The following is a 20,064-nucleotide window of genomic DNA, read 5'->3' on the forward strand; positions in this document are numbered from 1 at the left end:
TTTTAAGAAAAATGACGTACGGTATTTTATCATAATTTCGAAAATGTTTAAATCAAGAAGCTCATCTCATCACATCTCATCGCAGCTATTTCGAAAATAGAAACACAATTTAGGTACAATATCTAACTAAATATTATCTAACTTACGAGTTGGTAATGAAAATTGCAAAGTTTAAGGTATAGATCAGTTGTCAACTTTTGTTTTACTCAATGAATGAAGGACTGAAGCTTCTATTTGAAATATTCCCCCATAAGGATGAACCGAGTTTAAAGGAAGCACTCGAGTCAAGCAATGGCGATATAGAATTGGCATCAATGATGATACTAAGTGAGGAAAATATCGAACATGTAGAATCTGATTCTGAGAAACAAAATAAAGATCTTGAAAATTTATATGATATGTTTCCTAATATCAAAAGATCACTAATCACATCTATGTATGAAGATAATGCTGATGGTAATGATTTAATCCCAGAGTTGCTAAATTTAGATTTGTTAAATAGGGAATCAATACATGATGAGGTCGGATGTGATAATGGAAAATGTGGTGGAGATAATCAGACTCAAACTAATGGAATTGTGAACTCCAATAATAAATGGAGTGAGAGTTCTTCTGATATTAAAATTATCGTAGATTACACAGATGTGTCCGATTCAAAAGCTAAACATTATTACTACAAGAATAATCATGATATTATACTTTCAATTATAGATATAATTGATGAATATTCTGAGAAAAGGGGGACAATTGATTCTAATGAATCATCAACAATACATATGACCTCTAAGAGCACCAACTGCATAAAAAGAGGAACTGTCCAGAATAATAATGGGTTCGCACATTTTAAAGGAAAGGAAGCAAGAAATTCCCAGAATTTGTATGAAGTGTTATCATCTGAAAAGGATAATACATCTAAAACAAATACAATCGATAATGATCAGAATTCCAATTTAGAAATACAATACAAAGTGTTCCGATCAGAAATCATAAAAGGCAATGAATTATCCAAAGTGATAGATAATAAGGTGCTATACAGAGTGTACTGTTTTTACAATGGAAATGTAGAACGAACCTTATTGTTGGTGACCTTACTTATAGACAATCATTATACAAATATAACGGTTCCAGTAGAGGAATATAAAAAGATAAGTGGTGTTGGCCTAGAAATTGAACGAAAATTTACATTGCCTACTACAAATAAGATCATAAAAAAGAAAATTGAAAGCCCACAAATCTTAGAATCTACACAATCCCACTTAACAAATAGTGGATTTAACTCTACAACAAGTTTCGAGGAGGCCAAAAAAATGATGAAAGATATGTTTCTGACCAGCAAGCTTGACTTTCATGGGTTCCAACCCAATGAAGCTATATCTACCTTAGATGCATGTTTAAAAGTATGGTGGGAGAAGGAAGAATCAGAGAGAGAGCTAACCGCCACAAACAAGAAATACTCCAAAGTACTATTTTTAAGCCCTATAACTGTAGTAACCGGCAGAGGGATTCACAGTATCAATGGTGTTTCAAAAGTTAAATTAAGAGTTAAAAAGTATTTGGATGAAAATAATTATCAATATTGGGAAGAACCGTCATATTTTAGAATTGAAGGTAAAAAATAAAATTATGAAACCTCAGTGGTTGAAATCTATTCAATGAACTACAATATGTCCCATTTATTAAGAGCTAAAGGTTTCTAAAATTGTAACATTAAATTATATAAAATAGTTATATGTATATGATATATACCGTGCATGAAAATTTATATATCAAGACAACAGAAAAGCACCCGATCCCTCCTTTATTGCTTGAGATATTCTTGAACTCATTATCAATTTATCAGAGTATTTAGGTAGTTTTAAATAGTTTGCACAGGTCATCACACTTGGCAAATATTCATCTGGAGAAGAGCCATCCTCTGCATGCTTCAATACTACCGTTAATTTCGGTTTCAATGATTTAAATCCACCGATTGGCAATTTTGGGGAACCAGTTATAAATTGCAAAAATAACCTCCTATCTTGATTATCAAAGTTACTGATAATATGAACTAAGTCGTGAATAGTTTGTGAATCCATGGTATAACCATGTTCAGCAGTAATACATGAATATAAAGTTTCTGCGGACCAATCTTCTTCTGCTTCTCCAAACATAGTAACAAGTTCATTTGGTGTTAGAATCAACATGTTTCTATAAGGGAAGACCCTAGAAAATCCTTCTTTGAAACAGTTCAATTGCTTTTTTACCCCATCTTCAATCATCATGCTCAAAACTCTACTGATATATTCTTCAACATTAGCTGACGTAATTGGAACATTTTTTCCATGTTCTATAAGTTCCAATCCATAACCAGGAAGGACAAATGTTAGCTCTAGGTCTGAAATGGCTTTATTATTATTTTTTTGATCAAAAATATATTGCAAAGATTTTGCCAGTTGGTAATCAACTACTGATAGCCTCTTCAATTGAGTTAAGACGTCTGAGTTTCTAATACTAGTTTCATTATAGCTTTCCTCAATTAATTCGAACATTAACCTGTTAAATCTGAAATCAAGAATTCTACCATCTAAAATAGCTTTTGCAACAAATTCACCCAGGTAAGTGAATAGTTCTAGGGTCTTTGTTTGATCTGTACAAGTTTCTAAGGGACGTGGAAATAACGATCTCTGAATGTAGATTTCATTTTCATCTTCAGTTTCCCCAAAAGACCAAATGTCTAACGATTTCTTTGCAAAATCTCTTGACATTGTTGCATAGAACTCCAATGTTGGACCCAGACCCGTACCTGCTTCATCTTGGTACTCAATCTCAATAATATTTGGATTAGAGCCATAATTCTCTAAAATTTTAAGACCGCTCGCAAATAAATCTGATCTAGTAATCCTTAACTTTCTTTTTAACACAGTACCAAGTTGTTGAAGGGGATCATCACTACTTTGTTCTATTTTTTTACCACTTCTATTTAACCATAACTCGATTAAACGACCATAACCAAAGGAAGTGCATTGCAAAAAGAAAATTCTAGTATCTAGCGGAAAAATGAAAGGGTATTGACTTGTTAAATAAATTACCCACTCAGGCAAAACCCTGCTTGCCACAATCAATGGCTCATCCAATTGTCTTGATAGCTTTGCACTCAACTTCATGTTGATAAACTTTTCTTGAGGTATGTCACTATCATGAAGAAATTTCAATAACCTTAAGACCATTTCTGCCGCGTGTGAATCCAAGATTTCTTTAGAGGCATCTGGAATAGTATAAGACGAATCTAATGTCTGTTCCATTGGTTCATCATCAATTGGCGAAATTTTATTTAGTTTCTTATAATAGATTGTAGGAGTTTCATTCCATCTTTCAGTTATACTTGTTCCATTAGCCACCCATTTTTTGTAAACTACACTAAAAATAGTAGTGTCAAGACCCAATGGAGTTTCATTGTCATAAAATTGAAATGTGATATTTCTCAAATTATTTAATGATCCATCTTCATTCCTACTGTTATTGCTTAACCCTGATAGCAAAGAATCCAGGAACATTGATTGAGTTACCTTATGTTTTAAAAAGTCGTTCAAAGTAGATAAAGAAGCAATAGAATGAATCGAAAGGGTGACGGTACTCAAGTTAGGTACGATACCATCCTTTTTTGCATCTCCTTTATAAACAAGTTTGATATTCATTTCTTTCCCTAATGATGCAACTCCCCCTTCATCACCTTGGAGACCGCATTCTAAAATTGTAAACTTCTCTGCTTTTGATAATGCCATATGCAAAAAGTTAATGAATTTATCCATAACTGGTTCGAACGAAATAAAAAATGATGTTTTGATCACCGGATTTAAATTCAACCCCATTCTAAGTATATCAACTAATAATTTCGGCAGGTCAGATGAAATAAAGTCATGAACAGAAATGCCATTTTCACCCAGGAAATCTTGTTTTAAATCATCCCAGAGATCATTCCAGTATTCCTCTTGTAAATTAGAAACATCTGCTTTTTGAAGTTTAAGAAGAACTAGCTGCAGACTTTCTGAGGATTCTTGAATTACTTCCTTGTTAGAATCCAACAATAAAAATGCGTCTTCACATAAATTATTGATACTATGCAAAATTTGGTTATGCGATTTCCTCTTAAGTAATTCAAAAGATATTTTTTTTGGTTTTACATATTCAGGAATATTCATCTCATCATACTCATACTCACTATCACTGCCTTTATCCTTTTTTGTCTTTGATTCATCAGTTAAGAAACTTTCAACCTGAACTTTTTCACTTTCTGTGTCATATGTGTCATTTTCAATGTCATCACTCATCATGTCATCCAAATGAGAATGCAGTAATTCAACACCTTCGAATACCCCTTCTCTTCTTAAAGTAGAAAACAGTTCATCTTTGAATTTCTCATTAATAGTAAGTAATATCCCCAATAGTATTTGTAAAATATTCGCATTTATCATTTTTGTTTTATTTCCATTATATAGATTATCTACCTTAAAGTAGGATAATTCAAATAATGTTACAATTTTGGACTTACAGGCTTTTGCCGCTTCTGAATTCATGTTGGAAACTATTCTTAAAATTGCAATCAATATATAGAGACGAACACCACTATCAATAGAGCTTGTAAAAATGTCTACCATCATATTTATAATTTGGACGTTAAAGTCATTTAAATTTGACTGATTAATTATAGACTTTTCTCGGTTAGGATTTTGAATTGTAAAACAATTATTCATCTCTGGGGGAAATAAGAATGCCAAAAATCTAGAAATGGCCATCAAGAGATTATCAGGAACAAACATTAAGATATCACCTAATAATGCATCTTGTGATTTCTTGTAAGGGTTAAAACATGAGTATATCATGCTATTTACTTTATCCCCCTCTATCATATGCTCGGAAATTGTTTGTGATGATTGGACTAAAACAGTTAGTATCTCGATTGATTTTAATTTGTTATCAATTGGTAATTCAGGCGAGGATACTAAAGAAAAAATATGATCAATGAATTCTTCAGTGAATAGATCATCAAAATTAATATGCTTTCTTAACCCGCCACAAATTCCATAAACCGCATTTACTAATTTCGTTATCAAATTTTGATCAGTACTGTTTATGAAAATGCTTTGCAACAATGGAAATACTTCACGAATAGTTTCGAAATCACTTAATTTGACCTTTGCGCAAGCATTGGAAACAATCGTAATAGCTTTACGTTGTGCATGTATTGTGAAAAAATCCAAAAACTGTATGTATGAAGTCAAGTTTCCAGCTTCCAAAACTTTTCTACTTTGTACTCTCGAGATATATTCTAAAGTTTCTAAAACTTGCTCGGCTAAATCAATATAGCTTATTTCCAATAATTTACCCTGTAACACTGGAATGATATTTTCCTCCACAGCAATGCCAATGCAATCTGGACTTACTTCAAACAAGTTATAAATGCAACGGCAAGCCATTAGTTGCAATTCTAATTCTTCAATTAAAATAGGGCTTGAAAAAATGACACATATATCTTTAATCAGAGATTCTACTGGAATGACTCTATCAATAGCAACACTATTCATCATCAATAATGATTCGGATAACTCTCTTAGACTTTCAAGTGCAATGTAGGGATCTTCAGCAGCATTACGGATATTAGCTACTAATTTACGCATACGATCAAATCTTCCGTTGCTTCCTTCTACTCTTCTAGCTCCCAGCATCGATAAAAAATCTGGGAACCCGGTCCCAAAGGGAATTCTATGGTCTCTATTAACATCATCACTTGAACTATTACTATCATTGTTATTAGCTCTTGCTTCTAAATCATGTGCAAGGTGGCCTAGTAATTCTTGTAAAGTAGCTGCACGACTTTCCATATGTCCACCTATTTCAATATCGTCGGCACTACCGTGATTATAATCATCTTCATCATCCTCTACACAGTCTAAATTTCTATGTTCTATGTCATCATTGTCATCCTCCTCCTCATCCTCTCCTTCACTATGATTAGCATCAAAACCACCTTCCTCATCATCATTATCCTCTCCATTCATGTTGTCGTACCCATAATCACTAGAATCTTCGTTTCTGTCTGCCCATTCATCATAATCAGATACAGATTCCAATCTGTCATCCTCTATATCATACTCGCCTCTTGAAGAATCACTCTCACCGTAGTAATTCATACTTTTAAATCAAAGAAGCAAAGAAGAGAGGCAATAATAATAAATCAAAAAAAAAAAAAGTAGAACAGCTCCTCTAAAAAAGCAGTAAGAACTATCAAATCAAAAACTTTCAGCTCTTCAGATATATTTAAAGCCCTCCTAAAGTACAAATATGATCCATTCACCTATCAATATCTTCAAGTACTAACTCAAAGAGATGAGTTCTTCTTATATTAACCATTATTTAAAACTTTAATACCTTTTTTTTTAAATTTTTGGATATCAAAATTTGAACTATAAAAAATAAAAAAATATCCAAAAGCACGTGACCCGCATTTAATATGAAATATCTTAAAGAAAATTTTAAAGCTCATCGATTTTTTATTCACGTAGTTTAAAGTTTAACATCTGAATAAAATTTTGAAATGATTTTATGATGGTATAAATTAATGGTACTTGGTCAGAGGAAGTTAAATTGAAGGTATAATTGAATTCTAATTTGTTCTTTTCTAGAATTAATTTATATTTTTATTTTGCTTTTATTTTAGTTTGATATTCAGGACAATAATTAGCAATATATAGCGATGCCAAGATCTAAACGTTCTAAGTTAGTGACATTATCTCAAACTGATAAGAAAGGTAGAGAAAACAAGGAGAGAATCTTTGATGAAGTAAGAGCTGCTTTGGATACTTACAGATACGTTTGGATTTTATATTTGGATGATGTTAGAACTCCAGTTTTGCAAGAAATTAGATCCTCTTGGACTGGCTCGAAATTAATTTTGGGTAAGAGAAAAGTTTTAGAAAAGGCCTTGGGTACTACTAGAGAAGATGAGTACAAGGAAAACTTACACAAGCTAACTAAGGAATGTAGCGGTGTCACTGGTTTATTATTTACCAATGAAGATATTGACACTGTTAGAAGTTATTTCGAATCATACGCTAGAATGGATTATTCGAGACCAAACTCAAGAGCTCCATTAACTTTTGTTATCCCAGAAGGTATTGTGTATTCTCGTGGTGGTCAAGTTCCTATTGAAGATGACGTCCCAATGGTTCATTCTTTGGAACCAACTTTAAGAAATAAGTTAGATATCCCAACTAAAATTAAAGCTGGTAAGATTACAGTCGAATCTCCATACTTGGTTTGTAACAAAGGTGATAAGTTAGACGTTCGTCAAGCTTTGATTTTGAAACAGTTTGGTGTCGCCGCTTCTGAATACAAAGTTAAAGTAGCAGCATATTACGACAACGAGACCTCGAAAATGGAAAAGGTTAAGATAAATACAGAAGAAGATTAAGTAGATCTATAGGATAAACTTTAAGTATCACTTTATATTTGTACAATAAATGTCATAGAGATTATATTAATTTTTAAAGAATCATATTCATGGAAGGGTTTTATAAGATAAACAAATTTCCATATCATGAAAGTAATTTTTAATCATATACAGAATTATTAAAAGGCTAAACAGACCTACGTTTATTAAAGGAGACAAGCTGGATGAAACAATGTCGTAGAACTTGAAAAAAATAAACAACCATCATATTGCCTCATTTATAAATACAGATCAATGGTCAAACCAGTAGCTAAACTTTCTAGAACAATAAAATTAAGTCTATATTCAAATTGTATATAAAATATATAAAAACATGTACACAACTGCCAAAAAAAAAAATATGAATAAGTTCTAAACTTGATTTATCAATGATCAAAATGTTTAGATCTAATATTTAAGAATTTTTAAATTAATTGTTTTTCTTGTTGTCATTGTTACTGGAGGTTTCAGCCGGTTCATCATCATCATCAGATTCACTGGAGTCACTTCTTTCATCTTTTTGAACACCTTTCCAAACTGCTCTATACAAGATTCTTAAGATCAAAACCAACCAGTATAAGTTGACTAATTGTAATGCAAAAATCAAAATGAAAACAATTGGTAGCGATATCCAACATTTATATTGCTGGGTAGCATAATTTAGGACATAATTACCTTCAGTACGGAATTGTGTTAAAACCGACCATAAAATTTTAATGTTAACAATATGACGTAAATAGACCCAAGAAATGACGAAAATAATAAATACAACAGGGGTATATTCATATTCCAAATAGTTCAAAGCTTTTGATAAAGCAAGAAAGAAATCTGAGACATCCATTGTAATATAAATTGCTAGACCCATTTTAGTGAAATGGAAAACATACGATGACCAGATCAGCAATAGGGTTACAATATGATGGAAAACCAATTCTCTACGATCCTTTCTTGGCTTTTCTAATTGCAGAACCAAAACACAAGCTTGTTGAGCCCAAAATGCTGCTTGACCTAAATAAAATAATTTATAAAGGTAAGTATTATTCAAATCTGGATAAGTACGGTACATTGTTTTGGTTTCAAATAACCATAAATCTGAATGGTACATGATATATAAACCGAATGGACCTGAGACACCACAGTAAATAATTGAATATACTTGCTCCATCATTCTATTGATTCTATGTTTTGAAGTGATCTTCAGTTTTTTGATTGTAATTGGACGAATAACGACATCCATTAGAAATTCTCTTAGAAATGTGAAAAAGATCATGTAAAAGAATATAAAGGATAAATCTTTGATACCTTTACCATAATAATCAGTGTCACCAACTTGATAAGAAACTGCAACAAATTGATGTAATGGATTACTTTCAGTTCTATTGCCAGAAGTAATATATGCACTATAAAATATGATTAAAAGAACCAAAGGTGTTAGCCATGTATGGCGATAATTCATTTCTCTATAAGATAACCAAATTTTTTTCATTAAATCCATATCATCACCATCACCTTGGCAGATTCTTTGCATTCTTTCTTCAGCAGCAATCTTCGATGCTTTGGATTCATCCATGGTTCCTAAACCTGGAACGGTATCACCCACATCAATCTTGCCAACAGAAGATGTAGCTCTGTTTCTCATTACAGGTGCACTTAGACTACCCTTTTTATTTTCACTCATATTGTAAAATCTGATATACTAAGTCAATAAAACAAGCAAACAAATAAAATCCACACAATACCTTGGAATCAAAGGATAAACAAAAATCAACAATCTCTTCAAAGAATGAGTGAGAGAGTAGTTACTCAACCTTCTACCGTTCTCTGTCTGAATTTGAAAAGTTCAAAAGAAATTGAGTTCAATTCAATCCTTGCTCAAAGTATGAAACTCTCCAAACACAATTCCAAATTGTACTTATAACAACTTGAAGCTCCTAATTCAAACCCAAAATAAACTGAATTAAATTAAAATTGAACAGTTAAAAGTCAAACTATAATTTTATTTTTATTTTTATTTTTTTTAAATTTTGCCTTGTTCTTCTTCTTCTTCTAAAATAAGTCAATTTTTTGATAGTGCGGTAATAGTATGATATTATCAAGCCCAAAAAAAAAATAGAGGACAATAGTAAATATAATTTGTATGGTACTGAACAGACAAACAGATAAGTAGAGACAGAGAAACCAGAACTATAAGATGACTCGATCTATATCTGATAGGAATCCTTAATTTACTTGATATAACTACTACCTCTTGAACCTAATGCACAATCTTGTATTGGATACTTAAAGATTTTTGGAAATCAAAACTTCGATGCCAATCCACAACACAAATGACGGATACTTTAAGACCTATGGTTGTATTCTCAGAAATAATTCCAGATCGAATACGAATTAAGCAATTGTAAAAGATTAGTTAACAGTTTCTTGAAGTTTCTCTTATTAGAATCACAATCACAATCACAATATTTATTTTGGTTCTTTGACGTAATTTGGTTTGATTTTCTGGCCACCCTTGATTCAAAGTATAACCATTAATTTTTGTTCAATTACCTCCAACAAAATTATCCTATTGATATAAATAATTTATTCACAGTTCTAATTTAGCAATCTTTAGATTATTCTGTGATGATTCTTGCTTTGTCATTAACATCATCTCATTTAAAGTAAAAGTGACTGTCTTTCTTAACTTTGCTGACTGGGCTTGGCTTGGCTGATAATAGCGAAAATTTAACTATGCGAACTTTAAGATAGTAAGATAGATACTAATTAAAAAATGGGTTTAGATAATGTTATAAAAGGGGAAAGTAGCTCAAGTTATTATTATTGATTGTGTTGTTGCTATTAATAAGATTCACCTAATACATCTGTGATTATCTATTGTTATTCCAGATATTTCGATAGCAATCTTTTTGAATAATTTATTTTGTGTGGGTGTGGTGCTATAAGTACTATTGATATCTATATTTGTTTCATTGGTATAGTAACCCCTAATCAAAAAAAAAAATTGATCTCTATCTCTATATATATTGTTAATTGAGGTTGAGTAATATATATCTGGTTGCTTTTATTCTGTTTTACTTTAGTTGTATTTTCAACAAGAATATCTCTGCTAGAATAGAAAAAGTTTAGTCTGGATTCATCTTTTAGAAAATGAGTGTGGCCAATGTTAGAAAAGCTATATTGAAGGCAACTGATGCTAAACTAAGAAATGATAACTGGCAATATATTTTGGAAGTTTGTGATTTAATCACTGAGGATCCAGAAGATGCTGGTAATGAATCCATAAAGGTTATAGAAGAAAGATTACAGCAAGACGATGCAAATGTAATCTTAAGAACTTTATCGTTAATACTATCAATGGCTGAAAACTGTGGTTCAAGAATTAAGCAAAAGATTGATTCAAAAAAGTTTACCAATATTTTAAAAAGTATCATAGATAATCAATCTATTCATTTGATCGTTAAAAAACGAGTCGTTGATATCACTAAACAACTTTCCGTATCCTTTAAAGATGACCCATCTTTAAGATATGTAAGTGATCTGTATCAAAGTTTGTTATCTGATGGATCTTATTCTTTTCTATTTGCATCTGATGACAATAGTTCTAGTACCCCAAAACCGCAGGTAAAATCAAGTGTTAAGGATGATGATGATGATTTCCAAAGAGCCTTAAAATTATCATTATTAGAGTATGAACAGCAAAAACAAAGTATTCCTGAACCAAACCAACCGCAGCAACAACCACAACAACAACCGAATCATCAACCAAATCATCAACCAAATCATCAACCAAATCATCAACAACCACCACAACAACAACAAACCGTTCAACCACCTGTACAGGAGAAACCAACTGTGGTAAGAAAAGTAAGAGCAATGTACGATTTGAGCTCTAATGAACCTGATGAATTATCATTCAAGAAAGGGGATATCATTACTGTCTTAGAACAGGTATACAGGGATTGGTGGAAAGGTACTTTAAGAGGTAACATTGGTATTTTTCCATTGAATTACGTAACTCCAATATCAGACCTATCTAATGCTGAATTGGAACAAGAACTGACTCGAGAGAATAAGCTATTTTCACAAAAAACTAATATAGATCAACTGCACACCATGCTAAGATCAACAAATAATGGTCAAGAATTATCCCAAGATCCACAAATAAATCAATTATATGGAGAAGTGACGCCATTGAGACCACAGATTGCCAAAATGATTGGCAAGTATTCACAAAAGAAGGATGACTTGACTTCGTTACGTCAAATTTTGGCAAATGCTGAATCGACATATAATCAAATGTTAGACCGTGCGGCTAATTCATATATCCCTCCATCTAATACCAACATAGCCCCATCTGTACCTCAAGTTCAAGCTCAAGTTCAAGGTCAGTCTCAATTGCAACCACAACAGACTAACCAACAAATCCAATATCAGCATAATCTCCCACAACAATCTCAGAACCAAGCATTTTACCAACCTCCTGTGTACACTCAAAGTCCAAGTTATCCACAACAAGTACCTGGTACTGTCAATAGTACACAAGGAGCCCATAATCAACCGGTTCCTCAAGGACAATTGAACGATACTCAACAACCTACTTACCAGCAAAATTACACACCTTATCCTGTCAGTAATCAGCATACAGGTATGTAAATAAGGGAAACTTTATATTGCCATTGCCTTATATTCTATAACATCTATAAATCTATATTGTTAGATACAATTTATTGATCTCAGATATAAGCAAGATAATAATGATGATAAAAATAATTACTACATATGACTGTTTCAGACAGATTAGAAAACCATACCAACCAATTGAGTAGTTATATTCTTCTTCTACTGTTTATATCTTATAGGGTTGTATGTGCTTAAATATTGTATTTTGAGATATCCCGAACTTGACAATTTAAAGCTTTATTTCGACAGTTTTAAAATAAAGTAGTTATCCCTATTCTATATATTAACTAAGATAAAATAATTATATAGATATAGGAATAGCTTTCGTTAGGATTAGAATATCATAGAGAAGTGTATGGTAAATCATGTCTCAATCTAAATTTGAATCAATTATTAATGAATTAGTTTCCCACAGTTCTTGTGGTGAAATAAAAGAGGTTTATAACGATTTATTAACCATTACTGGTGAAAATTCAAAATCTACTATTTTAGATGCAATTGAACAATATAACATATCAAATGCAGTTCCTGTTGATCTAGAAGGCAGATTTGTAATAATTTCCAAATACAATAAAGAAGGTAGTAAGTTCTTTGATCCAAAGACCTCAAACCTTTTTTCAGTTGATCATTTAAACTTGATAAGTTTAGACATTGAGAAATCAGAAAATAAGTTGACTGATGAACAAGAAACTATCGACAAAGAACTCTTAGAATATTCACAAACAGATTTTCCAGGTGATATCACCTATGGTGTATTCTCTGTCCCTGGCGAACCAAATAAAACAGCTATACTTATCAGTTGTAATAGATATAATACAGCTAATTTTTGGACAGGTCGTTGGAAATCTGAATATATATACGACAATGAAAGCAAGAGTTTGCAAGGTTCTATAGATGTTCAAGTTCATTACTATGAAGATGGTAATGTGAAATTCAAGTCTACAGAAGAATTTAATGAATCTAATGTGTCCTCTGTAGTAGATAAGATTAAAGAGTTGGAAAAGAATTTTGAACGTCAATTGGACAACTCATTTACTGATTTGAATGAAAACCAATTTAAACAATTGAGAAGAAGATTGCCAGTTACTAGATCAAAGGTCAACTGGGGTAAAGCAATTGGTAACTATAGATTAGGTAAAAACGCCGTTGAAGGTAACTAATAATTTTCTGTGTCATAGACTTTTATAATTATATACAATAACTATTACTGTAATGCAGATTATATAAAACATATCTAATTTTTCATACTATATATACGATTGTCTCGATAATAAGGAAACTAAATTTAAAGGTCAAGTCAAACCTTGAACTGTTTAGAAAAACTTGTATAGGTTATAGACTATGAAAAATAATACTAGAGAAATACCAACCATTCTCCATATGTTATTTCCTGCTCTCATAGACCTAGTTAATCTCCCTGAAGTATTTCTAACATTGTTTAACATAGAATCAAAAGAATTCGATAGTTGATTCATTAATGAATTATCATTTATCGCCTGATCGCCAATTTCTTGGTTGATATTTTTAAAAGTAGCTAATTTATTAGCAAGACTTTCTAATCTCTCGTCATTCTGTTATTATAGTCACATATACATTCATGGCGTTAGTAATACAAATGTAAAAGGGGTTTGGATTATGAGTTACCATCATTAACGTTGAAGTTAAAGCTAGAAAGATTAAAAATTACCTTAAACATACTCTGCTTTCTAGTTGGGAATAGTTTGAACTAGACATTTCCTTTCGAAATTACATGCATAGTAATGAATACTGTTAAGGATTAATAAAAAGCTACAAACAATATTATTCTTTATTATATCTTCATCAATTTTATTAATTCTTGTATATATATTCCCATATATATATTTAAATATATGTGCAGAAACCGCAGAAATTAATCGTGTCGTCTTTCTACATTCAATTTCATCAAGAGTAAGAAACCTAGGACCTATAATTATAATGTTTCGAAAGCATTATCAGTGTCACGTGATTCAAGAGCATGATATTATACCAATAGTTAACGAGGAAGGTTTTAAGGTATTGTCAGAGCTTTTGGAATGTCAGTTGCCCATCAAGTCACTTAGTATTTAAGTTACATCTAAATCAATAGCCTTTTCAAGATGTACTCAAGCTGTACATTGTGATCCTGCTTAGTTGCACAAGATGGTCCCAACAATTGATCAGAATAGAAGAAGTTACGAGACTAAATAATACTAATGAGAATAAAACAAAATAAAATAAAGCATAAATAATTTCAGAGTAGATCTTGGTGTTAATAACGTTTCGTTTTTCATTTAAAAATCAATAAATGGCGTATTTTTTCATCACATTAATAGCTTTGTTTTATTTTTATTTTTATTTTTGATTGCATTCTCAGTTAATATCTTACTAAAATAGTGTTAACATATGAACCCATTCTATAATTGAAATGATAATGATGAAAAAAATTGACTACTTTAATTAATGATTAATATTAAAGCTCTATTCGAACATAAAGATCAGACAAAAGTTTATTCGCATGCCACAATATCCCCTAAATGAAAACATGGCGGTGTCCTCAGGGAAATCGTCCTAGATCGCAAATTATATCATCCTTTTACAATGTCACTATTATTAAACATTAAATTGAATAATTATTAAGAACATTAAAATCAAAACATTAAAAATAATAGTCAACTTTTTGCGACTACTGTCACAACATTTCATAATTATAGTAGGAATTAAAAATCAAATATACAGAGGCACTTCTACCGCATACATAGATGCATGCATAAATGAAGTTGCAAATGTTATATAGACTATCAATTCCATAAATCAATCGTTAAACACAATTTTGTTGTTGATAACTTGAATATATATTCTAGATTTCAATTACCCAATAGATGTGAAATATGGCAATCATACTAACTATTGAATACAAAGAACAAGAATCACTTATTTATATACGTACCAGAAATTTTAGTGAAAGCCAAAAACAAATTGGGAATTAACCAAAACATAACTGGATGAGGTTAGGTTAAACTATCTTGTAATATTTCAGGTATTGTAAAGCTCAAATTGACCCACCACCATTGATAATTAAAATTAGTTACCAACTACTGGTATAGTAAATTCTTTAAGAGAGGTGATGTAGGTAGGGAATATTGTCTACTTCTTAACTTGAAACTCTTCAGTTCGTACATGACTAGCACATCATTGAGATAATTACCATACTTAGCTATTGTCCGTTTACTAACTGTAGTATAATGATAAAAATTGACTAGCTGACATCCGTACAGTGCATATATTAAATTACATATGCATCTGTACATCACACGATGTATTTTATTTTAAAGTGACTGTTTTCGGCTTCTCATCTGTAAAATAAAAATTGGAAAAAAAAATAGATGTTGAATACATAAAACATTATTTTCATTTCTTCGAAAACCATTAGATTTCTGCGTCATCGCGTTTTTAATAGAAAGAAACTAGCGTAGAGTGCAACAAAATTCTAATGGACGGCAGACCATGTAATTTTTCACTTGTTTGGGAAGACGCAAGCACGCAAACAGAGGTGTTGGAGACTATAATGAACCAATTGATGAATCGATCACTCAGAAATAACAATGCAGTACTCTACTTCTCTTCCACAGGAATTTCCTACCAACAGCAATCCACATTGTCATAAGCACACTCTTCCCATCATAACCATTACTACCGAGTAACTCTTGTTAGAAGGAAAAACGCTCTCTAGCTTCTAGACTGAGTTCCTTCTAGAATGAAAAATATTTTCCTCTTTATACCACCAAACTCTCTTTCTACAATTCTTATTCTTTCTGTTTACAAACTTCCACCGCACGCATAACACACTCAAACATTGTTATCCTACTGGCCCTCTACCTCCATTGGAAAATTAAATTCCAATCTCTTGACAAATTTCATCAAACAATCACATCTCAATTTTATCCATAACATCTATCATCTATATTCTACCACCAAGCAATAATTTTATTCTGTTATTCTTATCGCAGTAGTAGTAGGGTTCAAACAATTAATATCGAATTTACTAACATTGTAGTAAGTGGTAGCATATTGTAACTTTCTTGATAATACCAATAATCAAATATTGATTGATACCTTTAGTTACAGTTAGTTAAAAGTATTACTATAAACTTAACTATTAGTTTATTACTATATCTTGATAAATTTAAACCCAGTTTCAAACAGTGAACAAGGTTAAATATAACAAAAATGTCCACCGATTCTGTTGTCAAGGCTTCTAACTGGAGATTAGTTGAAGTTGGTCGTGTCGTTTTGATCAAGAAGGGTCAATTCGCTGGCAAATTGGCTTCCGTTGTTGAAATCATTAGCCAAAAGAAGGTATGTTCTATATTCTAACAATTATTTGCAAATGAATACTATAAAGGCTCTTTTCCAAAATAAATTGCAATATGATATATTTTAATCCAAAGAAAAAAAAATATTACCAATGGTAAATCTATTGAACAATCATCAAATTGATCATGAAAGATGAAGGATTATTTAATAGTTTGAGTATTAATTTGAATTGAAATGGCTAATTCAGCATTTAAGTGAAATCGTTTCAAGTTTCAAAGTTTCGACGATTTGATTATTTATTCATAGGAAAACTAGCTTTATTAATATTTAATAATCCAACAAAGAGTTTTATTTTACTAACAAGATATAATTACATTTTATTTTTTACAGGTTTTAATCGATGGTCCAGAAACCGGTGTCCCACGTCAAGCTATTAACTTGGGTCAAGTTGTCCTAACTCCATTAACCTTTGCTTTGCCAAGAGGTTCCAGAACTTCTACTGTCTCTAAGAAATGGTTAGCTGCTGGTGTTACTGAAAAATGGAACGCTACCTCTTGGGCTAAGAAGATTGCTCAACGTGAAAGACGTGCTGCTTTGTCTGATTTCGAAAGATTCCAAGTTATGGTCTTGAGAAAGCAAAAGAGATTTGTTGTCAAGAAGGCTTTAGCTAAGGCTTAAATTTAATAATAATATTTAAATTATAATTGTACCATTTTTTTAAATATTATATTTTATTACAGGGATAACCACAAACAGTTAAGGCATATATCAGATATCTATATATATTTTTCCAAGAGATATACGTAATAAATAAAATCGTTTAAATATATATAAATATATATTACAGTTGTTTTATTTTCATAGCAAAATGGTTAAAAGTAATAAGGTTCCTACCTTGGTCAAGGAATGGTCCAATTCCATCAAACTGTCATGTCTTGTAAGAATATGAAAGATGGATTTCAAATATTAGCTCCGTACGAATAAACGTTTTTAACAGGATATTTAGGTGAAATCTATAATTAATGAAGCTAATTTGCACATATTTGAATAGAACTCATAATTTGTGATAAATTTAAGTGATTTCAACAAACAAGAATATTTATATAAACTATATTTACAATTTTCAACCCTTTGATACGATATTCATAAATCAGTAGCTGTACTTGGAAGGTTTTACTTATATCGATATATCTATAAGTAATATTCTAGTAATGGTTCTCAATTAAGACTGGTATGTTTAAAAAGAGGGAAATGGTTATTTTTACTAAATTGAAATTGTACGTACTTGTTTATAATTGATTAAATATAGTTTTAAGAACAAAACGAATTCGAGTTAGTAATAAATAAAAAGAAATACATATTGATGATATTGTATAAAATGTATAGCATTTTAATAGTCGACCACTTAGTGACCATATGTATGTCATGTTTATAAACCAAACTAAGTGACTTAGCGTTTACCCACATTGTAGTTACTGACACTCTAAGAAAATATATATATTTTTTATGAGACAAAGAAATGCGTATTTCTCAGTGTCAAGTTGTACAATTGTTAGTTAGTTAATTCTATTATTTTGCCATTATATTGTTTTCTTGAAAGGACAGTAACTTTGTTACAAGCATAAATAATGAAGACACTACAAGGGCTACCAGTACCTTTTAGTTTAATTGTTCCTATTAAGTTAAAATAGTTAAAAGTGGAGAGCACTACATTGTAAATTAATAATATCTGAGAAATTTTATAGTAACAATGATAGATGAATAGTTGATAAAATAATATTAATTTAGTCAGTTAGTGACGGACGTAACTCTAGAAACTTTGTTCATTGGTTCTATTTAATATTACTTCTATAATGTTGAAGGGGTTCTTTTTCATCTTTGGAGAGATGAATAAGAAGAAACGAATGTAACAATTCCAATTCATCTGATGTTTATATATATGTGTGCTTTCTCAAAATGCAAATTGTACTTAGATTTCTGATGCAGTTTATCCCATTTTACCCAAAAGGGTAAAACCAAGAAAATATTTTAAGTGGGCCTAACGAAGTGAAACTTCAAAAAAAGAAAGAATACAGTCAAATTTCAAGAATATTCACAGTAATCATCTTAAACAAATTTACAAATAAGCAAAGACTTGAGTAGAATAATTTTATAATTATCATTTACGCAAGTGAAAATATACACATTAAATTTAATTTAGAATTCTCTAGAGAGATAAAAATTATAACCGAACACACATAGAAGGAATAGTAAGTCTGTTGCTAAATAAATGTGTAGATAAATTATATCTCTTGGGATCGTAATGAAGTTTCACATAATTGTCTCTGTTGGCAAGTTGCCCCCCTTGTTACCAATTGAGTCTTAGTGATGGAAGATGATGTGAATCAAACTACTATATTTACATTTTATTGTTCCCCCGATTACAGATACACTCACAAGGATGATTTATAAAATATTCTATCGTAATGGGATAAAATATCGAGATGTTTAATTAATAGGGTGAAACTTGTTGCGTAGTTATAGTATTTCCGTGGGATAAGCTAGACGCTTTATTCTATCTACGGGGCCTAGAAGGAGGTATCTACAAATTTACTAGTGTAATACGTAAAAACTACCGCCATGAATTAAATACGTAAATGCTTGACAGATAGGCTATGATTTCTTGCTTGGCGAGGTTCAGGGGAACCAGTTCCGTCTAAAAAAGACTAATTCAATGTTTCAATTCTTCAGTATTGAAATCTCTATATATATAATGAATAATATTCTGTTATAGTTTTTTGAAATATTGAAGGTAATTGATTGTACTGGTCAATAATTTCATTGGTTTCTTTCTCCCTTTACGCAACGTTTTTTTTCCACGTTATTACTATCAGTATTACCATTTACCTGTTTCGTTTCCCGCATTTAATAGCATTTTCTTTTAGTCCTTTAACAAAGATTAAGTACGGGTAATACTTTGAAGAGGCTACAGATCTAATTATTATTAGTGATAATTTTATCATCACATACTCAAATAGCCTATATTTGCTAGGATAAACAGCGTCAGTATATCGCCATTATAATTATTTCCAAGAGTAATTTGAAACAGATATATCAAGTACAAAAGATAACAAAAGACAAAATTAAAGGATCCATTGTTGTTTAGATATATATAAAAATATCTAAAGTTCCTTTTATTTTAACGCACAATCACGACGATTTCTGATCAATAAATATCTAAATCATAGTAGATTGATAGAATACTATTATTTATATTTTCATTGATTATATTATCTCTTATTTATTATTATTATTATTATTATTATTATTATTATTATTATTCTCTTTTTTAGTTTCGTGTCGTGTCCTGCTCTACTTACTTCTTCACAAGATCAGACTAATTTTTAACATACAGCTTTTGGTAGTTCTGATTATAAATAAGACTTTATTTTCATTTTGCCTTCCTTATAATAGAATACTTGACCTCATTTAGTGTTTTTCTGTTACTGATTCCGGTTCGAACGAACGCATCTCAATCTCGATCTCATCTGCAAGGCGTAACTACGGTATTGCTCTAACCCATATCTTACGCCATCCATACTCAATATAATTTGGTTTGTTTTGTT

The 20,064-nt window shown here is 31.0% G+C and overlaps 8 protein-coding genes across 8 annotated transcripts; 5 read left to right on the plus strand and 3 right to left on the minus strand.

Moving 5' to 3' along the window:
• Positions 1-209: 209 nt before the first annotated feature.
• On the plus strand, positions 210-1,619 carry CUE2 (Cue2p; the record flags this gene model as incomplete). The annotated part of the gene is made up of 1 exon (XM_001644640.1): positions 210-1,619. One exon carries the CDS (start codon positions 210-212, stop codon positions 1,617-1,619), a length of 1,410 nt encoding a protein of 469 aa, XP_001644690.1.
• A 147-nt stretch (positions 1,620-1,766) lies between these two features.
• On the minus strand, positions 1,767-6,167 carry UFD4 (putative ubiquitin-protein ligase UFD4; the record flags this gene model as incomplete). Its single annotated transcript, XM_001644641.1, has 1 exon — positions 1,767-6,167. The coding sequence occupies one exon, from the start codon at positions 6,165-6,167 to the stop codon at positions 1,767-1,769; it is 4,401 nt and encodes a 1,466-aa protein (XP_001644691.1).
• Positions 6,168-6,730: 563 nt separating this feature from the next.
• Positions 6,731-7,447, plus strand: MRT4 (ribosome assembly factor MRT4; the record flags this gene model as incomplete). The annotated part of the gene is made up of 1 exon (XM_001644642.1): positions 6,731-7,447. One exon carries the CDS (start codon positions 6,731-6,733, stop codon positions 7,445-7,447), a length of 717 nt encoding a protein of 238 aa, XP_001644692.1.
• Positions 7,448-7,895: 448 nt separating this feature from the next.
• On the minus strand, positions 7,896-9,143 carry LAC1 (sphingosine N-acyltransferase LAC1; the record flags this gene model as incomplete). Its single annotated transcript, XM_001644643.1, has 1 exon — positions 7,896-9,143. The coding sequence occupies one exon, from the start codon at positions 9,141-9,143 to the stop codon at positions 7,896-7,898; it is 1,248 nt and encodes a 415-aa protein (XP_001644693.1).
• Positions 9,144-10,612: 1,469 nt separating this feature from the next.
• HSE1 (ESCRT-0 subunit protein HSE1) lies at positions 10,613-12,118 on the plus strand (the record flags this gene model as incomplete). Its single annotated transcript, XM_001644644.1, has 1 exon — positions 10,613-12,118. One exon carries the CDS (start codon positions 10,613-10,615, stop codon positions 12,116-12,118), a length of 1,506 nt encoding a protein of 501 aa, XP_001644694.1.
• A 392-nt stretch (positions 12,119-12,510) lies between these two features.
• On the plus strand, positions 12,511-13,305 carry CAP1 (Cap1p; the record flags this gene model as incomplete). The annotated part of the gene is made up of 1 exon (XM_001644645.1): positions 12,511-13,305. The coding sequence occupies one exon, from the start codon at positions 12,511-12,513 to the stop codon at positions 13,303-13,305; it is 795 nt and encodes a 264-aa protein (XP_001644695.1).
• A 153-nt stretch (positions 13,306-13,458) lies between these two features.
• Positions 13,459-13,879, minus strand: SFT1 (Sft1p; the record flags this gene model as incomplete). Its single annotated transcript, XM_001644646.1, has 2 exons — positions 13,459-13,716; positions 13,844-13,879. 2 exons carry the CDS (start codon positions 13,877-13,879, stop codon positions 13,459-13,461), a joined length of 294 nt encoding a protein of 97 aa, XP_001644696.1.
• A 2,493-nt stretch (positions 13,880-16,372) lies between these two features.
• RPL14A (60S ribosomal protein eL14) lies at positions 16,373-17,137 on the plus strand (the record flags this gene model as incomplete). Its single annotated transcript, XM_001644647.1, has 2 exons — positions 16,373-16,501; positions 16,850-17,137. 2 exons carry the CDS (start codon positions 16,373-16,375, stop codon positions 17,135-17,137), a joined length of 417 nt encoding a protein of 138 aa, XP_001644697.1.
• Between the last annotated feature and the right edge of the window lie 2,927 nt (positions 17,138-20,064).

Source organism: Vanderwaltozyma polyspora, genomic scaffold (assembly GCF_000150035.1).
Source record: "Vanderwaltozyma polyspora DSM 70294 KpolScaffold1056 genomic scaffold, whole genome shotgun sequence".
NCBI lineage: Eukaryota > Fungi > Ascomycota > Saccharomycetes > Saccharomycetales > Saccharomycetaceae > Vanderwaltozyma > Vanderwaltozyma polyspora.